This window comes from Rhinolophus ferrumequinum, chromosome 8 (assembly GCF_004115265.2).
Source record: "Rhinolophus ferrumequinum isolate MPI-CBG mRhiFer1 chromosome 8, mRhiFer1_v1.p, whole genome shotgun sequence".
In the NCBI taxonomy this organism is placed as follows: Eukaryota; Metazoa; Chordata; class Mammalia; order Chiroptera; family Rhinolophidae; genus Rhinolophus; species Rhinolophus ferrumequinum.
In genome coordinates this window covers 85165366-85189137 of record NC_046291.1, presented here as the reverse complement: position 1 = coordinate 85189137, position 23772 = coordinate 85165366, and the positions used below count along the sequence as shown (strand labels likewise).

Here is a 23772-nt window from a genome sequence, read left to right as displayed (position 1 = left end):
ATACCAAAGTTTGACCTTAAATTTGTTGGTGAGGCTTTGGAGGACCAGACATCTCAAACACTGCAGGTACGAGCTCCTCTGAAAATATATTCACTCTCTGACTAAACAGTCCAATTCTGAGACTCTATTCCATAGAGGACTAGTTAAATTAATAACGGCAGAGCCACACAATGTGGCTGTGAAAAAGAACCAGGAAGACTCACGCATCGACAGGGAATGATATCCAGCATATATTAAGTGGGAGAAAACAAAACAAGATGAAGAACAGTGTACATAGTATGCTTCCTTTTGTATGTAAAATATTTATTTGCATTTGTTTGGTGTGCACAAAGGAAGACTGGAAGCATGAACAAGAAACCAATCAAAATGGTTAAGCTATATGGGGCGAGGGGCACAGAAATAGGCGGGAGGCTCCTGTGATCAAAACAATAAAATCAAATTGGAAAAAAAGGATACGTGAGGAAAACTCGGAGAACCTCTCCGAACAGCAGAGACTGCTGGGTACTGAGCATGCGGCTTGAGCTCCCAGTCACTGTAGCATTTGTGCAGTGACAGAACGTCAGGCTGGTGGGGTGGCTGCGGAGTGGGAGGGGTGAAGCGATCTGGAAAATATCTAGCTCCACCGACACAGGCTGAAAGAGGGGACGGGACATACTTGCTCAAGGTCACTAAGTAAGTTATGGCCCAAGAAAACAATTGCTTACTTCAAGTGGGTATCTGAGTCCTTCTGCACATCGCAAAGATTTCATGGGCACCACGGTGCAATGAACAATGTCGACATAGCAGCTTTGGTTCCTCCCTAAAAATATTGATCCCGTAGCCTTTCCCCAGAATCCGAATCAAACTCAGGAAGATACCTGGAGGTTTCCAGGGGAGGGTATACACCAGGATGAAAAGGGTCAAAGTGACATACCGTGTGTCCCCGAAAATAAGACCTAGCCAGACAATCAGCTCTAATGTGTCTTTTGGAGCAAAAATTAATATAAGACCCAGTCTTATTTTACTATAATACCGGGTCTTATATAATAATATAATACAATATAATATGGTAATATCACACAATACCGGGTCTTATATTAACTTTTGCTCCAAAAGACGCATTAGAGCTGATTGTCCGGATAGGTCTTATTTTCAGGGAAACACAGTATCATCGCAAAGGACGGGTCAAACAAATCAAAGTAAAAGGGGATGGAGGTTTTACAAAAGTGCAAAAGATGACGGTGGAAGAAAACACTCTTCATGATGTTTCTGGGGGTTCATGAACAGATAAGCAAGCTGATTGGGGGGGACCCTTCTCTGCCTGCCCTATATCAAGAGCTAGCTTGGCCAATATCATGGAAAGGATGCCGTCTCCTTAAAGAGTGGGCTGATTTAGTCATTTACGATAAAATTTCTGGCCTAATTAAAAAATGGAACTTTCTCCGAACTGACCTGCCCCACTGTATTTCTGGTTCCCATGTAATTGAATCTGAACATAATGTCGCTGAGTGATAGCCTGGGATATTTCTACTTACAGTGAAAATAAGTAATAAGGAAAGAGAACACTGCTAGGCTTATTTCAGGGAAGTTTAAATCAGTTCTTTTTCAGTTCAACTGAATTTTAACAGCAGATAAAGATAATATGATATTTCCTTTAATGAAATTGTATAACCCTGGCTAGTTTATGAGGATGGTTTACCTTTCTGAGGCTTTAGCTTTACTTTATTTCGGCCCACAGTTTGCAGGGTCTCCGTGCTCCACTCTCCTCTGATATTCTCGACCATGAATTCTAGGCACCTTTACTTTTTCTCACCCATTTAACATAATGCTACTCATATTTACTTAGCACTCTGCAGGTTGGAAGCCTTGTCACATCTACTGTCATATCTGAACTACCCCTTGAAAGGAGGCAAGGTGGGCATAATGTGGCAGATAGAACCAAGGCTCAGAAGGTTTAACGTTATTCATCCAGGATCACAAGGTCTGTCCGCTGAGTCAGGGCTAGAACCCAGGTGTCTTAACTCCCAATTATAGGCATGCCCAACACATCCAGCCACGTGGCCACGGCTTTGGGTCTCTAGGTTCCAAGAGGTACACGGAGAGCAGCCAGTTATGTGATTCACTGTACGATGCTTGACATTTTTATTGGCAAAACTCCTCGTTGCTGCTTAGGAAGAAACACTGTTTCCTGTCCTGAGCACATCTGATTGGTTGTAAAGCATGTATCTGTTTGTAGGTTCTGGGCTGGTTGACGAGGGGCAGCTGGAATAGGAGAATGTTAGGAATGGTCTCTGTCTTTACCCTCGAGGTCTGAGAACAACGCACTCGACATAATTAGAATATATTGGGCTCCGTTACCCCCCTACCTCAAAGGTTGGCACACTGCAGTCTCTGTAATTACTTCCGGAAAGATTTTTTCCTGAATCCTGAGCCCTTTATTTTCCCCACTTACTGTATTTCTTCCACAGAGACCTTCTATTGAACCACCATTTTTATCCCTGAGATTGATGTTGACCCTCCTAGTCTTACCCATTCAGTGGGAAGAGTTCCGGCCAGGGTCTTTCCAAACGTCACCCTGTAAACTCCAAGGTCTCCAAGGAACCCCAAACACCCGTTGACTATGTGTTTTTCTTCATTTAAAAAATCCAATTGCAATTTGCCTACTTCACTAGAGCAACGTGAGTATTCTCGGATTACTTTCAAATTGGTAAAGGATTTCTGCCTGTTCTCTACGAAAGACAGAAATGAAATACTATCGTGTTTCCCCGAAAATAAGACCTAACCAGAAAATAAGCCCTAGCATGATTTCTCAGGATGACATCCCCTGAACATAAGCCCTACTGCGTCTTTTGGAGCAAATTAATATAAGACCCGGTCTTATTTTCGGGGAAACACGGTAGTAAGAGACTTAATGTGTAGCAGCTTTACACAATCTCTGCCCTGTGTTACGCCTTCAGATAGTCGGCATCTCCCTCTGTCTCACAAAGGCACCGGGAACAGGGTCAACAGCCAAGTGTGAAAGGCCCGGGCAGCAGTGTGAACTTCCCGTTCAAAGCTCCTTGGAGGATGGAGTGCATCTTATGAACCACCCGATTAGGTGGCTGGGCCGGGCCGGGGGTGCCTGCTGGGCAGGCAGGGGGATTTGGCTGCTGTCACAGTTTGTCACAGATATGTGACCGTTGGTCGCTCCCAAAGAACATTTCTGAGGCCTCAAGGTGAATCTTCTCTTGGCTTCTTGGCGACACTGCTGACACTTTGAGCAGGACAATGCTTTGTTATCGGGGGCTGCCTTGGGTCTTATAGGACGTTTAGCAGCATCCCTGGGCTCTCCCCACGAGTAGCAGTTCCCCCCAAATCGAAGGTGTACCACCTACAAATGTCTCTAGCCATTGTCGAATGCCCCCCGGGGGGCACAATCCTCCCGTTTGAGAGCCACTGGGCAAGATGCTTCATTGTGTTACTTTTCTAGGTGTTACTTGGATTATACACGACCTCTACAAAAAAGTGTCCCTCCAACAGGCTTGTGGGGCTGCCTGGAGGCCTGCCAGGTCACACTTGGTTCTGCTACCCCTGCAGGAGGGATGCACACATGTTCACAAACGAAACGTCATCTAATTCGTTGCTCATTTATTTCATTTTAGATCTCTTGCCTCGCCTTCGTGCAGCCCTGGCAGCCACAGATTGCTTATTTGCACAGCATTAGGCATCATTGACTCCCCTCCATATTCCATAACAACCGGAGACTTGTTTTTCACGTTGAAATGCTATTTTACAGGCTCCCATTTAAATGCTTTGGGCTCCAACACATTTGAACTTGACTTGGGTAGCCTTGGGGGTGCTGAGATAATGGGGGGAGAGAACGTCCATAAAGAGGAACAAACTTCTGTGGGTCTCTCTTTCCTCCAAAGTGTCTCACCAGGGTCCTCAGACTTGGCCTCCCTCTCTCTGCCCTCCCACAGTCCAATTTAATTGAGCGACGGCCTTGCCACGGCACACTGCTCTTTTGACAGGAGGGTAAACTCATACTGTCTGTCATGACATTTGCTTTCTTGAAGGCTTCACAATATGCAGCTGAAATAATTAAATGCAGGTCACATCACAGCCTCCCTTTTCAAGCCTGTCTGAGGGCACAGTGGGTTCTTTCTGATGGTTAGCTCTTGACCACATGATTTTAGAAGCTAGTAAGGTTTGTTTGTTTTGTTTTTAATTATGCATGGCACTTCACCCCACTGAAACCCCCAAACCTCAGCATTGTGCAGATCCAATCTGAACAGCTGAAAGGGCTGTGGGTTTTCTGACGGTCGGTAAATTGGTGATGGAAAGAAATTTGAGATCCCAGTTCTGGGAAGGGTCTCAGAACAGCCAGCTTGTCACGGTCAGTACTTTCCATTTGTCATCCAGGAAAGTTTAATGCTAACAGACGAGTCCCTTGCGTTTTGTTGCATGTGTCCTTCACCTCAAGTTGTGATGGGCTTGTCAAAAATAAAGCTAATCTTAAAATGACCTAATAAGAGAGCAGTTCCAGGAAGGACTAAAGATAACTCTTACCTGTAGTGTCCATTTTAAACAATACGTTTCTCTGGGGGAACCAGCAGTGAGTATAATCAGTGTGGAGTTAGTTTAACCCAACGCTGTTTTTGCATATTATAGAGATTGGTCATCGTTAAGTCATGTGCCACATGAACGGTTTAAAATAGGTGCAATTTTGTGTGAATTCTCTATAATATAGCAAAATCTGATTGCTGTATTAATAGCCAAGGTCCTTGGCCTTGAGAAGACAAGCAGTGTTTTTAAAATTCATCACCTCTGCATAATTTGTTGTGAATCTCTAAATGTTCAAGCTGAGGAATTAATCAGGAACTGGAGCCGTTATCCTTCAGCGTCCCTTTTAATATTGTTCCACAGTCATCCTTTTCTTGTGTTTTTCTAATTAGTGCAAAACCAATTGTTTTTAACTCAACTGCCCAGCTCTTTGTAATTTGTTGAATGTAATCACATTCAAATGAAGAAAATGTACTTGTTATTCAGGAAATTGGGGCTTGATTAGATGAGCATTGTCAGGTGGCTGGTTGCAAAGCTTTGCTTATTTGACAAGATTGTTGCATTTTAAGTGTATGGGGCTTGACCAGGGAGGGGCTGCTCTTGAAAGGGACCTCTGATCTGTGGGTTTCAATTTGGAGAAATAAATTTACGAACACTAAAAAGAATTAGGAATTCTGGTTCCTTACTCTGAAGAGCCAACAGTTGGGCCGTAGGCAGTAGAACGCAACGGTTTAGGGTCCTAGACTATCTCCTCTTTCAAGATGGTGCTTCAAGTCTGTGTGTCTGATTAGAAGCATCTAATAAGGAACAGGGCTACGTCACTAACCTGCCCCCAACCCCCACTGTCCTCTACTGGCCTGGACACGGAGTAAGAGATGAATAAACCAAAATGAACTAGTTTAGAGATCAACTCTCCTCTTTGTTTTTATTCTTTTTAACAATCTTTTTCATCAACTAACCAGTTCAACTTGGACATTTTCAAAGAGCAAATACCAGAAGAGCAAAGGTTCTGAACCTTTGTCTTTTAGAGTTCGTGGGTATGATGCATTTTCATCAATAAGAGTGACTCTGTGACCATAATTCCCAAATTGGGGCAGAAATTATGAAAATCAAGGCAGGGAGCATAGGGCCATTTACAAGAAACAAAACAGGATTCTGATACGCCTCCAACATGAAGAATCGGCATTGAAGAGTAAGCTAAAATTTTAGTATGTCCTTGTGAAGAATTAGAAAAATGGACTCACTGCTTTCTCTAGCATAGCTTTCAGAGGAGAAATGTGCTTATTCAGTTTCTCTCTGTAGGTAGCTGCACTGGGTCTCCCTTTCTGTGGACAAGGAAAGGCCCAAACGGATGATGAATGTGGACACAAGTTACTAACCAAGGCCTTTCCCAGTCCTATGAGTTAGATGCATTTTTATCAACATGTGTGATTTGTTTAACATTTATTAAATAAACACCTCTGATGTGCTAGGTCCTGTGCTAAGTGCAGAATATGAATGAGACACAATCTTGGCACTAATGAGAGAGGTGAACATGCAAAGAAATAAGTATAATCTCAAGTGGCAAGTGACAGAAATAAATGTTGTGTATACAGGAGAACAGACAAGAAAGGGTAACTTAGGCATGGCTGATGAAGGAGCATCTGGGAAGACTTCCTGGAGGAGGTAAAGTCTGAAATGAAACTTAAAGACTAAGCAGTAGTTACATGAAGGTTAGAGAAGAAGGGTCTTGAAATGCCATTCCCGGAAGTGAGACCACAAAAATAAAGGCATGGGAGTTCCTAACAGCATTGTGTGTTCAGAACAGAGTGAGCGTTTTGATAGTTTAAGACAGGAAATGGAAAAAGATGAAGTCAGAAAGGCAAGACAAGATGGGCTTTGTAAAGCTTGTAAGAGGAGATTAGATTTTGTCTGTGGGTAATGGAGAGTCCTTAAAGAGGCTTAAGCAAAGGAACATGATGGGATTTGGCACTTTGGTGTCAGCATGGATGACACATTTGAATGGGATGGGACTGGCAGTGGGTTTACTAGAGGAAGGGGAAAAAGAGGCAGTGGGGCTGTGTAGACCAGATGGAGGCACTGTGGTAGAAGAGGTAGAGAGGGACAGATTTGAGAAGTCCCTGGGACAGAAGCCAGCAGGACCTGGGGACACCCAGAAGGTGAAGGAACAGTCAAGGAAAACTAGCTTCATCATTTGTACAGTTATCCCTCAGTATCCACAGGCAATTGGTTTTAGGACCCCACGCAGATACCTAAATCCACAAATGCTTCCATCCCTTATATAAAAATGGCACAGAACACTGCGTAGAGTTGGCCTTCACATTCATGGATTCCCAACCACGCATCGAAAATGGTATTTTCAATCTATGGTTGGTTGAATCCCCGGATGCGAAACCCATGGATACAAAGAGCTGGAGGGCTGACTATTCCTAAAAGCATGGCGAGACCATCAGTTAAGACAGAGCCTGAGAGACAAAGATTTCCAGAGAGAAAAAGAGAGGTTTCAGTTTGGATTTTTGCCCTCAAGGTACCTGGCCGGGTCGGTGATGGTGGTGGGCAGCTTGGTGGATGAATCAGAAACTTGGGGGAGAAGGCCTGGCTAGAGATTATGTTACTTTTTACCAACGAGGTCCAGCAGGGTCAGCTGGGGGTGACACGCCTCCTCTTTCCTCCAGCTAGAGATTGGAGCTTCATTGCTGCAATTCTACTGGGTCTGCCCTCGTTCTACATTCTGGCCCTGGTTCTCTCTCTCTCTCTCTCTCTCTCTCTCTCTCTCTCTCTCTCTCTCTCTCTCCCCCCCCACCACCACCACCTTTCCACTTCTGTTCCTTGCTCATGCCTTCTCTGAGGCCCTGTCTGTAGGAAAGGGGCAGAAATATTTGTTATGCCCAGCTTAGCAAATTAGAGTGGGTAGCTCTGTGGAAACAAAGCCACAGAATTATTTCTGTCCCCTACCTCACCTGCTGGGCCACTGACCCAACTCCTAAATCCTGCTCCTGCTGCTGACTCTGTGCTAACAACCTGGATGTTTAATACATATTTCAAAGTCAAGCTACAGAAACCAACCTTGAAATAAAAGATGTATATCTACGTTAGTGTTTTATGAGCCCGGAGGCAGGGTTTTGGAAAGCAGGTTTCTTTTGCCATGTTCGCTGTGATTCAAAGAAGCAAGTGGGCATGAGAAACCAGGGAACGTGGGGTCACAGCGCACTCTGTTTTAAAGGGAGGGCCCCGCAGGCACGCTGCGAGGCAGGGTAAGTGGCTAATGACTGAGCAGCCAATGGGAGGGGGTGGCGGGGAAGGCACAGGCTGAGAAGGTGAGGTCCCTGAGCATGCATCTCCTAGAAGCCACGGAGGACAGATTGCCACTGTCAAGCACCCCCCTCTATCTGAGGGAAATTTCAGGGAACCAGAGGGAGAACACACGTTTGAGAAAGGACCACTATCTTGGAGAGCATCCAATAAGTCTTCAAGATCTATGGGCAATTCCACTCTGCAGGTTGGGACCTCTATTATAAAACCTTGTTGCTTAAAGTGGGAAGGGGGGTGCAATCTCATGTCCATAGGCACACGTGATGAGAGCAGGCTGAAACTGATTTGAAGGGAAGAAAATCTCTGCTGCACACCCAAGGCATGCATTCCTTTTAGTGTTTTTCTCTTAATTATTTCTATTTTCTTTTCAGATCAACCTTGCCAACATCCAAAACAGTAATGTGCTACATCCACCCTACATGCCACTTCCTAGGATCTGTTGGAAGCTGGCAGGTACCCGCAGTCACACCAGCTGTCTGCATACACCCTTCCTGGCAGCACCGTCATCAGCCAGTGCTGAGCTGCACTGGGCTCATTCAGGGTGCGTTGTGTGCACGTGACACAGCTCTGGTAACAAGTCCCCGTTCAAAGGTAGAGGAAAGGAGCTGCTTGTTGGTTGTGCAGTTGCTAGGGTTACTGTGCCCTGACCTCAAGAAGCACTTTTTGCCCAGACGCTAAAGCAATAGAATGAAAGAAACCCACTCCTTTCAAATAGGGATTGGCTCTGGTTGGAGGGAACGTGATGAGCAAAGTGAGTCGAGAAGAAAATAATTCATGCTGAGGCTCACTTCGTTTTGCAGACGGATAGGGAAACCAAAAGGAAAAGGAGCCAGCTGAGCAAGTTCACTGCTCCCCAGGATCCATAGCCATCACGTAAAGTTTAGTCCTTATTGTTTTGCACAACTCATCTAAATAATGTTAAAACTTGAACCCTGTAGTAAGTTCTCGCATACTCAGATGCTCCCTCATTCAGAATCAGACAGTTTGTCTTAATCTTGTTTCCTTTTTCAAGACGTTTTCAAATTGCCCTTAGACCATCCCTCCTCCCCTGTCACGCCTTTCCGTCTACTCCCCACTGGAGCCCCACTGCCAGAGGAAAAGTCAGGATCACTGAATATAAAGACCGTATCCCTCGTTTTAGTAACAACCACATTTGGAATCATGAATTCCCCCCCTCCCCCGACGTCATTTTCACTTGGCTTCTAAGACACAACACTCCCTGCTCTCCTCTTTGATTGCTTGCTCCTGCTCAGCCTCCTTTGCTGGTTCTCCCTTTTCTCCCTGACCACTACATTTGGGAGGACCATACGGATATGTGCCCTCTATCAGCACTCCTTCCCCTCTTGATCCCATCTGGAACCAGGGCCTTAAACACCATCTACATGCTGAGCCTCAAATTTACATCTCTAGCCCAGAACTGATCTGCTACACTCCAGACACACACAGCCCACGGTCTACTCAACACCTCCACTTGCTTAAGGAACATTTCAACTGTAGCGAGTCCAAAATTAACTACCAATCTGCCTCCACAAGCTCCCACTTCAGCCGTCTCCATTCTAGACAGTGGAATGCCGTCCCTTCCAGGACCCAAACTTTGGAGTCATCTTTGACTCTGCCTTTTCTTTCACTTTTGTATTGATTAGGAATCAGTCCATTCTCACCCTCTGTGTTGTAGAAGCCATGGGTGGCTATTCACACTTAAATGTGAGTTCATAAAAATTTAAAAAATAAATAAGTAGAGAAAAAAGGTATGGCTCAAGTGAGAACTCTTAGGACAATTACAGCACAAATTATATTGAAAAATTCAGTTCCTTACTCACACGAGCTGCATGTCAAGTGCTCACGGGCCACATGGTGCTGGACAGTGTGGTAAGAACTTGTCACCACCGAGGAGGGTTCCCTTAGTCAATGCTGCTCACTTCCTTACTGCCACTGCCTGGGGCCCAGCCACTCACATCCCTTGCCTGGATGATGTAACAGCCTCTTCGTTGATCATGCTTCTTCAGGTTTCACGACACAGCAGCCAGAGTGTTCCTCTGAAAACATCTCTGCTCCAAGTTGCCCACAGGCCATCATGGATGTCTCCCAGAGAAGAAGCAAAGTCCTCGGAAGGGCGGTGAGCAAGGCCTTACCAGCTCTGGCCCCTTCGCCTATCTGACTGTATCTCCCAGTCTTCCAGCTTACTCTCTCTGCCTCAACCACGCTGGCTTCCTGCTGCTCCTTCTCACCGCTTCTGCACTGGCTGTTTCCTCTGCCGAAAGTGCTCTTCCCCCAGATATCTCCCTGGCTCACTCCCTCTCCTCCTCCAGCTCTGTACTCAAACATTACCTTCTCAGAGAGCCTTGCTTGGAATGCTTTATTTAAGTTTTAACCTCTCCCCCTCCCACCACCACTCCCAGCACTGCTACTCTCCCAGACTGTATCCTGCTTTACTTTTCTTTTCCATAGCACTCATCTCCTTTCAACCAACTAGATACATTTACTAGTTTAGTACATGGATCGTTTTCTGTATGGCAGGGATCTTTGTGCATTTACTCACTGTTGGAAAGCTGGCCTAGAGGAGGCTTTCAATCAATATTTGTTCAATAAATGAATGGTGTTTTAGAGCTGGAAGGGGCCCTGGAAATCATTCTTGGATGGAACAGTTGAGGGTCAGGGAGGTGAGGTTATTCGCTGTGGAACCACGATAGGTTCAAGGTAAGCTTGGAGCTGGACTAGGTGGGCTAGGAGCTGACCTGGCCCGAAGGAGCTTCACTGGGCAGGTCCCACGATGATGAACGCCCGTCCCTCTTTATCTGTCACAACCGGAGGGACTGATAAACCACAGAGAACTCATGGGGACAACAACCTAAACAAAATGCCAGGGATATTTTCCACTTTCTTCTTGGTAAGCCTTGGCAGGATTCAACCACTGGCCCTGCTTCGTGATGACAGGTAGGAAGCAAGGAGCAGAGTGGAGACTCTGGTTAAAGGCCATTCGTAAGAGCCATTCTCACCCCCACGTGTCACAAATGCCAAGACTCTTGGAATATTGCAAACACATATGGTGGCTAGATTATGTTTTTCCCTAAAGCAACATATCAGTCTTGTTTTAAAAAAGAAAGTCATGGTTTCATTATATAATTGCTGAATTAGTATTTGAGAAAAAAATAGATCGATTAGTATGAAAAAAAAGATTCTCCGTTGCATCATTAAAATATTTCTGACAATCCAGAATTGATTAGAAGAAAGGCAGACCTCAGGTCACATTTGGTGTTAGGTGTGCATCGGTCCTCTTGTATCTGTAAGGAAATGCCATCTGAATATACATGTTTTTAAATGCTTCCGGATGATGGTTTTTCTACTGCCAATTCTGAATCAAATAGATATCGCGTGAGGGAGTTTCACCCTCATAAACAGACCTGTCCATAATGGCATGGCTGACAGGTCCAGGGCTACACAGCCTGATATGAGCAGAGACCCTGGGAATTCTATCCAGGGCTGGATAGAATTTATCCAGGGCTGGATGATTTAACTTGCCAAAGTGTGTAATTAAGAACAAACGTGTCTTTATCATCATTGCTTCATTACTGAGATAACTCAGTTGGAGGCTTTTTGGGACATGCCAGATTTGGAAATGAAATCCTTACAGACGGCCCTGCCATGTCATGAAGATTATACCAGAAAACAAATCGATGTGCACGGACAATCTTCTGTACGTGCCAGAAAATCAGATCTCAGGAGAGACATGGAGCTAAGGGGTGGGGGTCGGGGGCGAGGTGGAGGCAGAGCACAATGACAGGTGTCATCAGTGCTCCGGAGAGCGGGGAGCTCTGAATGTCCCGCGTGCTCGCGGGGCGTTACCTGGGGTGGCGCTCTTCATTGTTTTCGCTAACTTGCCCCTTCCAGCTCCAAAACCATTATTTCCATAGTCCGGGTCACTGTCACTAGCGCTGCCACCGCTGACAGCGTACGAACACATTCTGGGTACCTTGTCCTAAACGAGTAATACGAGACTGTTAAGATTATTCACACAAATCAAGCTGGGGCAGAAAATCCTGTGAGGATGTGAAGCAGTTCACATTTGGCTGCTGCTGTGTGCAGTCCCACGCCCCCACCCCCACCCCCACGAGCACCTCGGCTCGGCCCGTCTGTCTGCGGGGCTGGAGCAGTCTATTCAATTACCAGAGCTGCAGAAACAGGCCTGCGCTAATGAAGCCATTGACCACTCTCTGCCGTCGTCCCCGCCATAGGAAAGATTCCATATTACCTGCTCTGCATTTCGTACACTTCTTTATAGGGTCTTATTTTTCTCTAGTGCCTATTAGAGTTGCTGTTCTAAGCTAATGGCTTATTTATTTAACTGATCTCTTTAATCATTGGCTTTCAAGTACCAGAGGGTATGAAAAAAATCAACCTTGGGAACAAAAGAATAAATGTTTGCCTAATTTATAATTTTCTTCCAGCCCCTGAAAGGATAGGAGGCTTTAGGAAAGGATACAATTGCTAATCCTACATAATCCTCAAATCTATTGACAGTTCACAGGTCCCGGGACTCAGTCTCCCCTTTCGCTCTCACGTACACACAGCCTGACCCCCCAAGATGTCAGCGGTGTGGTGATCATGCCGTGTTCAGGACTTGCTAATACTGTATGAACAGTTTTGCCCTCTGTGCACACAAGCAGAATACTGGACCTGGGTCTGCACCTCCTATGTGTAGAATCAAAGGTGTCTGGATTCTACTTTTATTATGTTTGTGGACTGCCCTGTCAGAGCCCATTTTTCCCCGTCCATCCCAGGCAGTTCAGGCACAGGTACGGGATAAGTCTATTTGGGAGACTGTCATTTGGTTGGAAATTATAAAAACACATTTTGGGATGGAAACTCTTTCAGCTGGGGTTACTCATTTCCTTTACTCCTTCATTCATTTACTCATTCATCTACCCATTTAAACAGATGCTTAAGGAATATCTACTGTGTGCCAAGCGGTATGCTAGGTTCTGGAAGTACAGAGCTCAGTACAGGAGGTACCGGTAGTCTGGAAAAGATGACGTCCATGAAGGGTGACAAGTCTCCTGGCTGTGGTTCTGGGGAGCCCCATGTCTAGAGTTCCTGTAGGACCCCAGTAACACATTCTGGGTATGATGAGATGCATTTTTTCATCCCTCTACTCAACAAACACGAATGGAACCAAGCACTGTGCTGGATACTAGAAATATAAAGCTAACTCTTGCTTCAAATTTTCCCTCCCTGGCAGTCAGTGAAGCAGAGTTCTAAGTTCCAAGCCACAGTGGTGATTCTTACAAGCTGGCAGGATTCCCAATGGACAGAGCTGGTGGAAGATGATGAGGAAAGGGACCCCAGAAAGGTGTGTGTTTTGGGGGATGTGAATGTTGGGTGAGGAGTGCCCTGTCATCATATGTAGAGGGGACAGCTTCCTCTTGGCCAACAGTGAGGAATTCTCTCTTTCTTGGAATTGCCTGAATCTCTGCCACAGTCATCACCTGTTGTTTCCGAACTATTTCCCAATTCAACTGTGAGTGTCTTTTAGGGTTTTCTCCCCAGTGCCGGAATTGGGAGAGCCCACGCAGCAGAAGCAGAAAGGGTCATGGAAGAACTGGTATGCTCTGATAACCAACTCCCATGTCCTTCCTCCCACCATTTCTCACTGCTGGGCACCACAAAGGCCGTGAAGTGGGCCAGACACAGGACAAGTTGAGAAATAGTGAACAGGTTGCACATGGCCCAAGTAATTCGCTGGAATTGGTAAACGAGAGGGGGCATAGGAGGGAATACCAAAAAGCCTGAGGGATGATCAAGGATTCCCTGACCCTTGAGTTTCTCCCTAGGTCTAGTCACACATCAGGAGGCCAGTGTGTGCTATCTCAGGGTACATGAAGAACCCATAGCACAAATGATAGGGGTTGAAGAAATGCAGGTCTCACTGTTCCTGGCAGGTCGTTTGAACCACTCCAGGCCTCAGTTCATTCACCCCTAAAAGGAGTCTAATTATACCTGCATTATCTGTCTCCTAGGAATAAGGTAAGGGTGAACGTAACTGAGGAGATAATGGAAAAAATATCATCAAATTATTCCTAATGGTGCTGTTACAGCTTGGGAGAGAGAATGCCTTTCTTAATGTCTAATCAGGGCAGAGCATCCATACGTCAAGAATCTGGGTGCAGATCCGTGGAAGCACTTTGATTTCTACCCAAGAACCCATGCTATTACTTAATAATTCAGGGGAAAAATGGTGAGCCTTGGGTCTGGGTTTGACTTACACTGATCGCAAAAGTGCTTAAGAAGTTCACCTTTCACAATCAGGATCAACAGGTGAAGGGGGCCCTTCCATCAGTCTCCCCCTTACCTGGGTCTCCCCGGTGGGGTCTTCACCCCTCCAGTCTGGAAGCAGCTCCCCCGCCATTGTATTTTCAGCATATTCAAGTGATGAGCAAATCTGAGGCCTTGGCTCTGCTTCATCCCGCTTTTGGAAATTGATTTTTCCTAAATGAGGAAATGTATATCAAATCACAATCAGTTTTCTTCAACTCTTTACAAGTTTAGGGAGGTGGATGGGAGAGATATTCAGAAATAATAATAATAATTAAAAATAAGGTCCAAATATGGTGAAAGCGGCATTTCTCAACATTCTGTCCCCTGCAAGTCTGTCCTAACGGATATGACTGCCTAATTATGGATATCTTGAGGATGTCCACCTTGGAGACCAGAAGACAAACTGTCCTTGGACCACTTCTCTACAAAATGTTGGTAGGCTTTTCATGTTAGTAAAGGTTCGGTGGGCAAACCGTTTGGGAAGCACCGATTCTTTCTCAAATAATGTTGGTCATCAAATACCAAACAGCCTTCACTGTGGTAATGTAGATTGTCATAATCTGCAAAGGGAGGATTTACATTTGCAGCTTTTCCCGAACCTATGTGAGCAGGGCACGCTTATTTTCCTAGAATACCTGTGAAGGTCACTTTGAATAGTGTGGTCTGGGAAACTTTGCTCAGAAGCCCTTAAAGATCCCACAGGGCAGCACATCTCAAGCTTTGATTTGCATGTGCATCAGCTGAGCTTTTGTTAAATTGCTGATTCTGATTCAGTTGGTTTGAGGTGAGGTCTGAGATTCTGCGTTTCTGACCAGTTCCCGGATGATGTCAGTGGTGCTGGCCTAGGGATCACATTTTGAGTAGTGAGGATGTAATTAGCAGAGAGCGATTAAATGAAGTTCCTCCATTACCCGTAATAGATTAACCTGCAAAGTGTATTCCTTCTCATGCCAGAAAGGAGAATTGCTGTTATTATCCACACCCTCAATGATTATCAACAGGGCATGCTGTGATAGCTTCTCAACAGCATTTTTCCTTGTGAACAGAAGCGAAGTAATTGTATTTTCATCAACACTCTGAGATTTTACACTGACTTCCATTTTTTATTTGGAGACAAGAGAAAAACCAATTTAAATGCATTCATTAAATAGGAAATGTCTGCTCTAAACCACTTCCCTTTTGTTTCAGCTAATTCTCCGTTCCTTAATTTTTAAAATGAGTAACCAGTGGCCACACAGAAAACAGAAGCCTTGGAAAGCTGATTCTGCCTCTGGACCACGGTGACAATTTCATTTGGTGGACAGGAAGCTCCAGGAGGGGTGACAGAAAAGTATCCTGCAGCGTGTCGACTCACTCTCTGACATATACTACTTTTTTACAACTCTTCATGACAATTTAATTAAGACACAAACCTTAGAAAACCGGTACAGTGAATATTAGCAGCAAGATCAGAACAATCTCCTTCCTCTATCCCCTTCTTATGAAGCAATTCAAGGCTTGTGGGTTCTATTCAATTTGTTATAATGACAGTGTTTAATCATGGCATCTACTCGGCAGCCTGCCGCTGAATGGAGGTCACACATGGGACTATTCAGGCTTAGAGCACATAATCTATAACTAAGATTTCACCCCTGGCTCTCTGGAGGCTGTGTCATTAATTAACAATGCATTTATTTAAAAAATAATATGCATTCCAGTTTTTTAAAACATTGCGTTTGCTTGAAATGAAGTGTACGATGACACACTCATGGCAGTTAGTTATTACTGTAAGAAGGAAGGATTTAGCCATGGGAATAGCCCAATCACATTCATTCAAAGATGTTTAAAAATCTTCTAATTTCTCCAAAGCCTATAGTATAATCTCTACTGTGGCTCCTTTCTCATCATCAAATCACAAATGAAAGTCTTTAGAGTTCTATTTCGTATGCTTATCTATGTCATAAATGCAACATAAGCCATACAAGTTAAAATTTATGTAGTGCCAATCCTGAGCTGCAATAAATATTTTTAATCTTGAAGGAACAGTAAAAAAAACTTTGACCCTTAGCTTGGGCCTATCTTTAACCATGAAAGCTTGTTTCAATTGACTGCAACCAAAGATGGTATTTCTCAGAGGGAAGGCTCACTCCATTTTATTGCAGTTAATACACAATCTACTGCTGATATATCAAACTAAGCTTTTTTAAGAGGATAGGGTTATGTCAGAAGACATACGTTTCTGGTTAGAGGGCAAACAACATTTCAGTTAAATTATGTCTTGAGCCTAAATTGGTCTATATTCAGAGTTAACTTTTGAAAGATAAAAACCCATGCATGTGTTGTGTGTTTTTTCTGAATCAATTTATATATCCATATACCTGTGCTTACATGCTTGTTTCCTTTATATGTGTGTGTACTCCTTAACATAATACTAAGAATAGACAATGTTTACTGCTTGTCTTTTTACTTTTTGGTTGAGGACATACAAGGATTTTCATGCATTCACATTTCCACTGGGAAGAGGTCACTCACTGACTTCCTGGTGGAAACCTTTTCTGCTGCCTGTTTTTCATTTTGTCAGCAAGTGCATTACTTTGGTGGGAAAACAATCTAATTTGGAAGGTAATACGCATTTTACCTGAGGAGGCTGGTTTGGGGAGGCGACTTTGAAGAGGTCGCATCCCCCTGGCGGTCATGATGGGGTCTGACATGGAATGAACAATAGCGTTGTCTGCAGAGCCTTGGCTGTCAGCAGAGGAAGGCACTTCTCGTTCAAGGGTCTGGGCTTTCATGGAAGGAGCTGTACAAAGGGCTGGCTGGAGAGACAGGATGGGCTCAGTGTCCTCTGGGGAGTCTGGTTGGCATATGTACCGTCCTGTTGAGCGATTTCCTGAGTCTGGGAGTGGGAAGGTTCCAATCCCACTGTCCAGTGTCCTCATCTGGCAGTTTGATTCTAGATAAAGTAACATAGTGAGGATTAAAGATGGCTCACATAAAAGGATAAAAGGATCATGAGCATCTGGATCTGATCTGGAGGAGAGGAGACATCTAGAAGGAAGAAATATCATTAATGGTGTAGCAAATTTCCAGGGAGTGGCATGAAGTAGACATTTTCTTGAACAAGAAAATATTCCCTTCATGAAACATAAGGCAAGAAGGCCAGCAGTTACTGGCAGCAAGAGTCACATGTACAATATACATGTTCTCTAGAATTATAATAGAAAAAGAATAGTCATTAGAGACCAAAACTTTTTTTTTTTTTTAAGATTTTATTGGGAAAGGGGGACAGGACTTTATTGGGGAACAGTGTGTACTTCCAGGCCTTTTTTCCAAGTCAAGTTGTTGTCCTTTCAGTCTTAGTTGTGGAGGGCGCAGCTCAGCTCCAAGTCCAGTTGCCGTTTCTAGTTGTAGGGGGCACAGCCCACCATTCCTTGTGGGAGTCGAACCGGCAACCTTCTGGTTGAGAGGATGCGCTCCAACCAACTGAGCCATCCAGGAGCTCAGCAGCAGCTCAGCTCAAGGTGCGGTGTTCAATTTTAGTTGCAGGGGCTGCTGCCCACCATCCCTTGCAGGACTCGAGGAATTGAACGAGCAACCTTGTGGTTGGCAGCCCACTGTCCCATGTGGGAATCGAACCAGCAGCCTTCGGAGTTAGGAGCATGGAGCTCTAACCATCTGAGCCACCGGGCCGCCCCCAAAACTTATTTTTGATCACCCTTATTTCAATTGGGAATCATATGACTTCAATCAATTAAGTGAAATTTTTTATCTGAAATAAAAGTAATGAGCATAACAAATTGAAATAATGTCCTAACAAAGGTAATTGTGTGTGTATCCCTTGCACGATTTATCATTCATTCTGCTGTTAACTAAGGCTGTGGCCTCTCAGATTGACTGTGAGGACAAGTAATTCTATAAGGGTCATCCCAAAAGTTACCTTATTGGTGGTAACGTCATTTACCACGTGGGTTTCGTTTGACTGAGTTGCCATTTGAAGTCTTACTGAGAAGACTATAGGGCCATTTTCTGTCTTTCACTCTCACTTCATGCAACCACAAAGCTCATCAGTACCTTTTGGATTTCTTGTCATTCCCAGGGATCCCACTATTCCCTAAAACAAATTAGGATGATTTTACCATGTGTGTGACATAGTCTGCTAATTAAATTCTCATCTTCAAAAAATTTGATGTACAGACAAACATACAATATCTGAAAAAAATATTACATATTTAATTTCTGAAATGGTGGTGTGGTTTATCCAAGCCAATGAGACAGCTTCCAAGATCTAGTTGTCACCCCGAAACATGTCCTGTTTATATGACAATCTTAGAATGGAACATCCTTAGTATAGTTTATACCAGCATCTTATAAGTTAAGGACTGGGTAAGAGGTGCAACTCAGCATCGTATGGGGAATATAATAGAATATGAGTAACCTTTGTAACAATTGGCTCAGCAGCTAACACTTTGGTGGTGCCTTATGGAACAGTGGCTGGAGTGTGGTATCTGCCAATAACTAATTGTGTAAACCCCTGCACAAGATCCTTAATCTCTTGAGGTCCCAGGTTCCTTATAGGGTTGCTGTGAGGATAAATACATGTTCACCATCAAATCTCTAAAATTTAGAATGATACCTAGCATAGCTGGAAGAATGAAATAATGAATGGTGACACATACAAAATGCTTAGTATACCTGTATGAGTATTAGGTATCAGTAGATACCTGATACGTAAATAGCTTATCCTTAAGTACGTTTCTTATACAATCGCATTTGATGCTCAGCAATTATCTGAACTTCAGAATCTGCCCACCCACCCCCTTCTTCCTAAAAACCTGTTTGCTCTGAGTAGTAGAATTCTGGGAATCTCCTAATACTAAGATAACAGTAAAGGGGATGAGTACAGAGTTGGCTTTTATAGGAGCTAGTAGGTTTGGTGCTTGATTTTGGAAGCACTAGGAAAATGAGGTCCCCCAAAAAGAGGCTTCAGTCTCCCAAGTGATATCTAGTAGGAAGATGCAGATAGCCTGTCTCTGGTATAGTGCCATTTAGCCATCTCATATACTCGGATATCAGAGACTGGCCATGGACTACAGGAGCCCTGGACCATAGGGCTGTGGTCCGAGATCGTTCCAGGATCACAAGGGCTAAGTTTTAGCCCCATTCATTTCAGGGTCTCCACCTAGTTAGCTTTATTCTCTACCAGCTTTACAGATTATTTGTTATTTTCTCTATTCATTTCCTCCTCAATTAAGGAGACTTAATTGTTACAGAATGGCCTTTTGGAACGCTGTTTACATGGGAGGTGTTGCCAGGAGAGTTCAGAAAGAAAGATCTTGCTATTCAGAATCCAGTGTCCTTTCTTCATTTTACACAACACCCAAGATTTAGCATGTCCACATGTTGTCCTTGGGGCAATTCTAAATATCTGAACTATTTCAGTCTCACACAGAAGAGGATCTTCATCAGAACCGACCCAGTCTTTGAGGATGGGAATCAAAGACTCATGTCTATAACAGCTGAGGTGTGTTAGTCCCTACTTGCCCAGGATGCCTGCCTGGGCATCCTGGAAATAATAATTTCCTCCCAGCATACTCAGGACTGCCTCCCCCTACACCAAAGAGTGCTCGGCATGGAAGGATGTTCTGGCTCTCTTCTTTTTGTGAAGATAGATCAAGTTTGGCTGCTTTATCACAGCTACTAGGAGGTCACTGCTTTCTTTGTATCATGTTTACAATCCTAAAGATAAGAGCTATTATCACTATTTACAAATGAGGAATCACTGCTCAAAAAGGTTAAGTAACTTGCCCAAGGCCATATGCTATATATAGGAGGTATGATCAAAAAATACAGTGAATGTTTAAATTAAAAAATATATATGTTATAGTAAAAGACACATTACCATCAATTCCCCTCAAAATACTTCCTCTCACTTCGAAAACACTTATCCCACCGTCCTTGCCACTTTCTGAAGCAGTCTCAGAAATCTTCTTTCGTGTCTTTAGTTGCTCTGTTGTGGCTGCCTCAATGTCCAGAATTGCTTCAAAATGTTTACCTTTCATGGTCATTTTGGCTTTGGGAAAGAGCCAGAAGTCGCACATTGCCAGATCCAGTAAATAAGGTGGATGAGGACACACCATAATGTTTTTATTTGACAGAAATTGCCGTACCAGAAGCAATGTGTGACACAGAGTGTTGTCATGATGGATGATGAAGTAAAGCCACTCATTAATGAGAACTTCCAGAACTGCTTCAGAAAGTGGCAAGAATGATGGGACAAGTGTGTTCAAAGCGAGGGGGAGTGTTTTGAGGGGGATTAATGGCAATGTATTTGTTATTGTAATAATTATTTTTTTAAATTTAAACATTCACCATATTTTTCGATCACACCTCGTAAATAAAGAGCTTAGATTTGAATCCAGGCTTGCATGACTACAATGATACAATGATCAGGCACTTAACCACTGAGCTACACTGATTCCCCCTGCCCCAAAGCACAGGTAGATGTGGAAGTGGGGTCCACTCAGTTAATCGCCACTGAGGTAGCCTTGTGAGCAGAAAGCTCACAGAATGGCCACTGATCCCAGGCAAGGCACTCAGCTTCTCCTCAGCAATTGGTGCAGGGCCCGGAATTCTAGCTGGTTCCCATGCTCCCCATCCTGAGGTTGGAGTTTGCAGACAACAAGCCCTGCATCCAGGCAGTTGCTTCCCTTATGCAGATGACTACACATCCTGATCTACGTGGTTCCTGCTGATCTCTTCCCTCTGCCCTCTCGGATTGCATCAGTGGACTTCCATGCCAAGGTTTTTCTGGCATGTATCTCACCTCTCTGAGCAATGATAGGCATTGCCTCCAAGGGCCATGTTTTTCTGGCTTTGTCTAAGAACTCTCTTCCCACCAAGTATTTGCGGCTCAGAGAGCACTTAATCCAATCCCCTCAAATGGAGACTCAAAAAGCAAAGTGAGATTACTGGTTGCCTTTTCAGTGATTTTTCTGAGGAAAGATCCTAGACGGCAAAGTCCATGTATGTTAGCATGGCCCATCTATCACACAAGGCAGGAAATAGGGTGAGGAGGGATCCGGGGTAGGGATAATGATGAAGCACGTCTACGTCCGGTGCCCTTCAGAGAACAGCATTTTCTGGTGTCTGTCCCTTTAAGTCATTTTTCTTCCCTTCATATTAATGTCATACCAGATTCTATAAAACAGGACTTTTGGTATTCCTGACTTCTCTGAGAATTGTGTGCACTGACATTAAACTCAGAAAGCACCTGCTATTAAGCCATTTTTATTTCTAAAAGTTACAGATGCCAAATGTAGTGAATTTGAAGGCCTCCTTCATAAGTACCTATGAAATGAGGTGTGGACAGTCAGGGACTCGGGCACTATATGCCAAGTTTTACCCTGAAGCAAATTTCTTCAGAATGCATAAACCTTTGGAAATGGAGCTTATATTTAAAATGCTGACACCTTCGTTATGTAGTTTCTTTAAGGCACTGTAAGTTTCGCAGTTCTTAAAAATATTGCATCCTGAAAAAGGGTTAGATATGGTACCTCTGAAGCCAGTTTTTTTCCTCAGAGAATTATAAGAACTCACAAAATAATTAAATGGCTGTGATACGAACAAAGTTCAAAGGGCAAGCCAGCCTTGCATCTCGAATGAGTTGACTCAGTCTGGATCTTGACAAGTTTAAGTTCACATTTGAGGCTGTGAGAACAGCTGCCAACAGGAACTTGCTAATGAGTTCAAGGGTTGGGTCACTGAGTGGACCAGCAGGTTTTATTCTTCCAAGGTCACCAATCACATCCCTGACCCCGGTAGGAGTCCGACGCTAGGTAGGAGGCTACCTACTTCTCCTCGTCCTATTTGCCTTCTCTCTATCTCTCAAGGTCAGTTCTCTCACTTACCACCACCACACCCCAGATAGTTCATGAGCTGACTTACAGCAGTGCTTCTCAGTCCTTTTAAAGTCGAGGCACAGAGAAAATACAAGGTTCGCTGAGGAAGCACAGACTGCTCCACGGCCACCGGCCACCTGACAGCTCAGGGCTCAACACCGCAGCACACCTGGGGTCCATTCAGGCCATGCCAGCAGCAGAACGGCAGGGGCCCTCGTACGTACAGAGTGAATGCAGAATCCCCTTTAACTCACACCTTGCATGTAGTACCATGCATATCTCTCGCAGGCAAGGAGATGGATGCCATTTTAGTCTCTTCACTGAGACAAGAGGTTCTTGGCCCTCCTTTTTTGGGAAAATTGTTGAGAGCGCTTGGGTTTGGAATACTGTCTGGCATCTGAGCTTCAGTACAGAGGGGGGATATTGTACCTAGGAGGGGGATGAGTAGCCGGGCTCTGAGCAGCCAAGAAGGTGAGGTTCTGCGTGGGTGGGGGGCAGGGAAGAAATTTCGGAGGAACATTTGCACCTGGGATTTTGCAACTGTGAACTTAGGGCACATCATGTAAAATCCCTACTCAGCTCGCCAATGAGCTTTCCCCCTGCTGCTCCTCATACCAGCAGCCACGGCAGGTGGCATTAGTTTCCTCTTCTGAAAATTAGATCATATAACCTTTATCATAGGGGTGCTTTGAGGACTAGAAGAAAGCACGTAATAAACATAGCATGACGCCTCCAATAGGTACATAGTTCTTCTTCAGAAATTGGCATTAATTCTCAAAAACAGTGTTATTAGACTGCAAGCATCCTAGGGGCAGACAAATTTTTACTCATCTCCTTTATATCCCCGTATCAGCCCACTCCTAATTCTGTATTGCCCTTATCCTATAGTGGGTAATTATAAGCTGAGAGAGCTGATAATAATTATAGGTTGATAGAATACCTGATTTCTTCTGTCACCAGTCCATGCTCACTGAGAGTAAGGAAAGAATAGGTGGATGAAAAACAACTAATCTTTAGAAAGTCCTTCCCAAAATTAAATTGAATGCGAACCTTTCCTTTTGAAATCCCAATCTTCTGCTCTTTGTTCTGACTCCAGCAACCAAAGAAAACAGCTGACTTCCTTTTCTTCTGTGTAGCTATTTTTCACATACTGCCAGCCTTTATTAATGCAAATAGCCAGAGGGAGAAGATCATTCAGAATTACTGAATATTTTTAAAGACCAGTTTCTTAATACTTCCAAACCCTTAGAGCAAGGGTCAGTGACCAAGAAGCAAGATAGACAGCCCATGGAATGCTGCTTTAGTATCCCCCCCAGTCCCTCAAAAGCATCATTGGGTTGGAGGGTCCCAGGTCTAGCAAAAGCCAGCATGACATTATTACCCTGGTTGTTATCTTCAATGATTCTAGATGCCAGGCTGAGTGCCAGCATCCCATTTCACGTCAGCACCCATAGTAGTATAAGAACTAAGTTCTAACAGAGTCAAGTTCCCGGAAGCCGTCACTACTCACTGTAGTGAGTAGATGAGATTTCTCACTCAGTAACTTTCTAGATGTATTTACATAAAATAGTGAGTTTCTTTTAAAACCATTTGTTCTCTTAACCGTGTTGTCTTTGCTTCTTCTAAACTTGTTTTATACTATTCAATTACACAGAAACATTACCTTTAAAAATTGCTGGGAAGAGAACATTTTATTTCCAACACTGTTTCAGTTAATGTAAATTTCCAAGTTCGTGGAATCTGAATTAGC

General features: G+C 44.1%; 1 protein-coding gene across 1 annotated transcript in view; it reads right to left on the bottom strand.

Annotated features, from left to right (window-relative positions):
- The window catches only part of NCKAP5 (NCK associated protein 5), an 826259-nt gene that overhangs the window by 50300 nt on the left and 752187 nt on the right, over positions 1-23772 (bottom strand). The window contains exons 16-18 of the mRNA XM_033113039.1: positions 16763-17077; positions 14180-14316; positions 11677-11809 (exon numbers count right to left, since the gene is read on the bottom strand). Coding sequence (XP_032968930.1) covers positions 11677-11809; positions 14180-14316; positions 16763-17077 — 585 coding nt within the window. The remainder of the gene's footprint in view (positions 1-11676; positions 11810-14179; positions 14317-16762; positions 17078-23772) is intronic.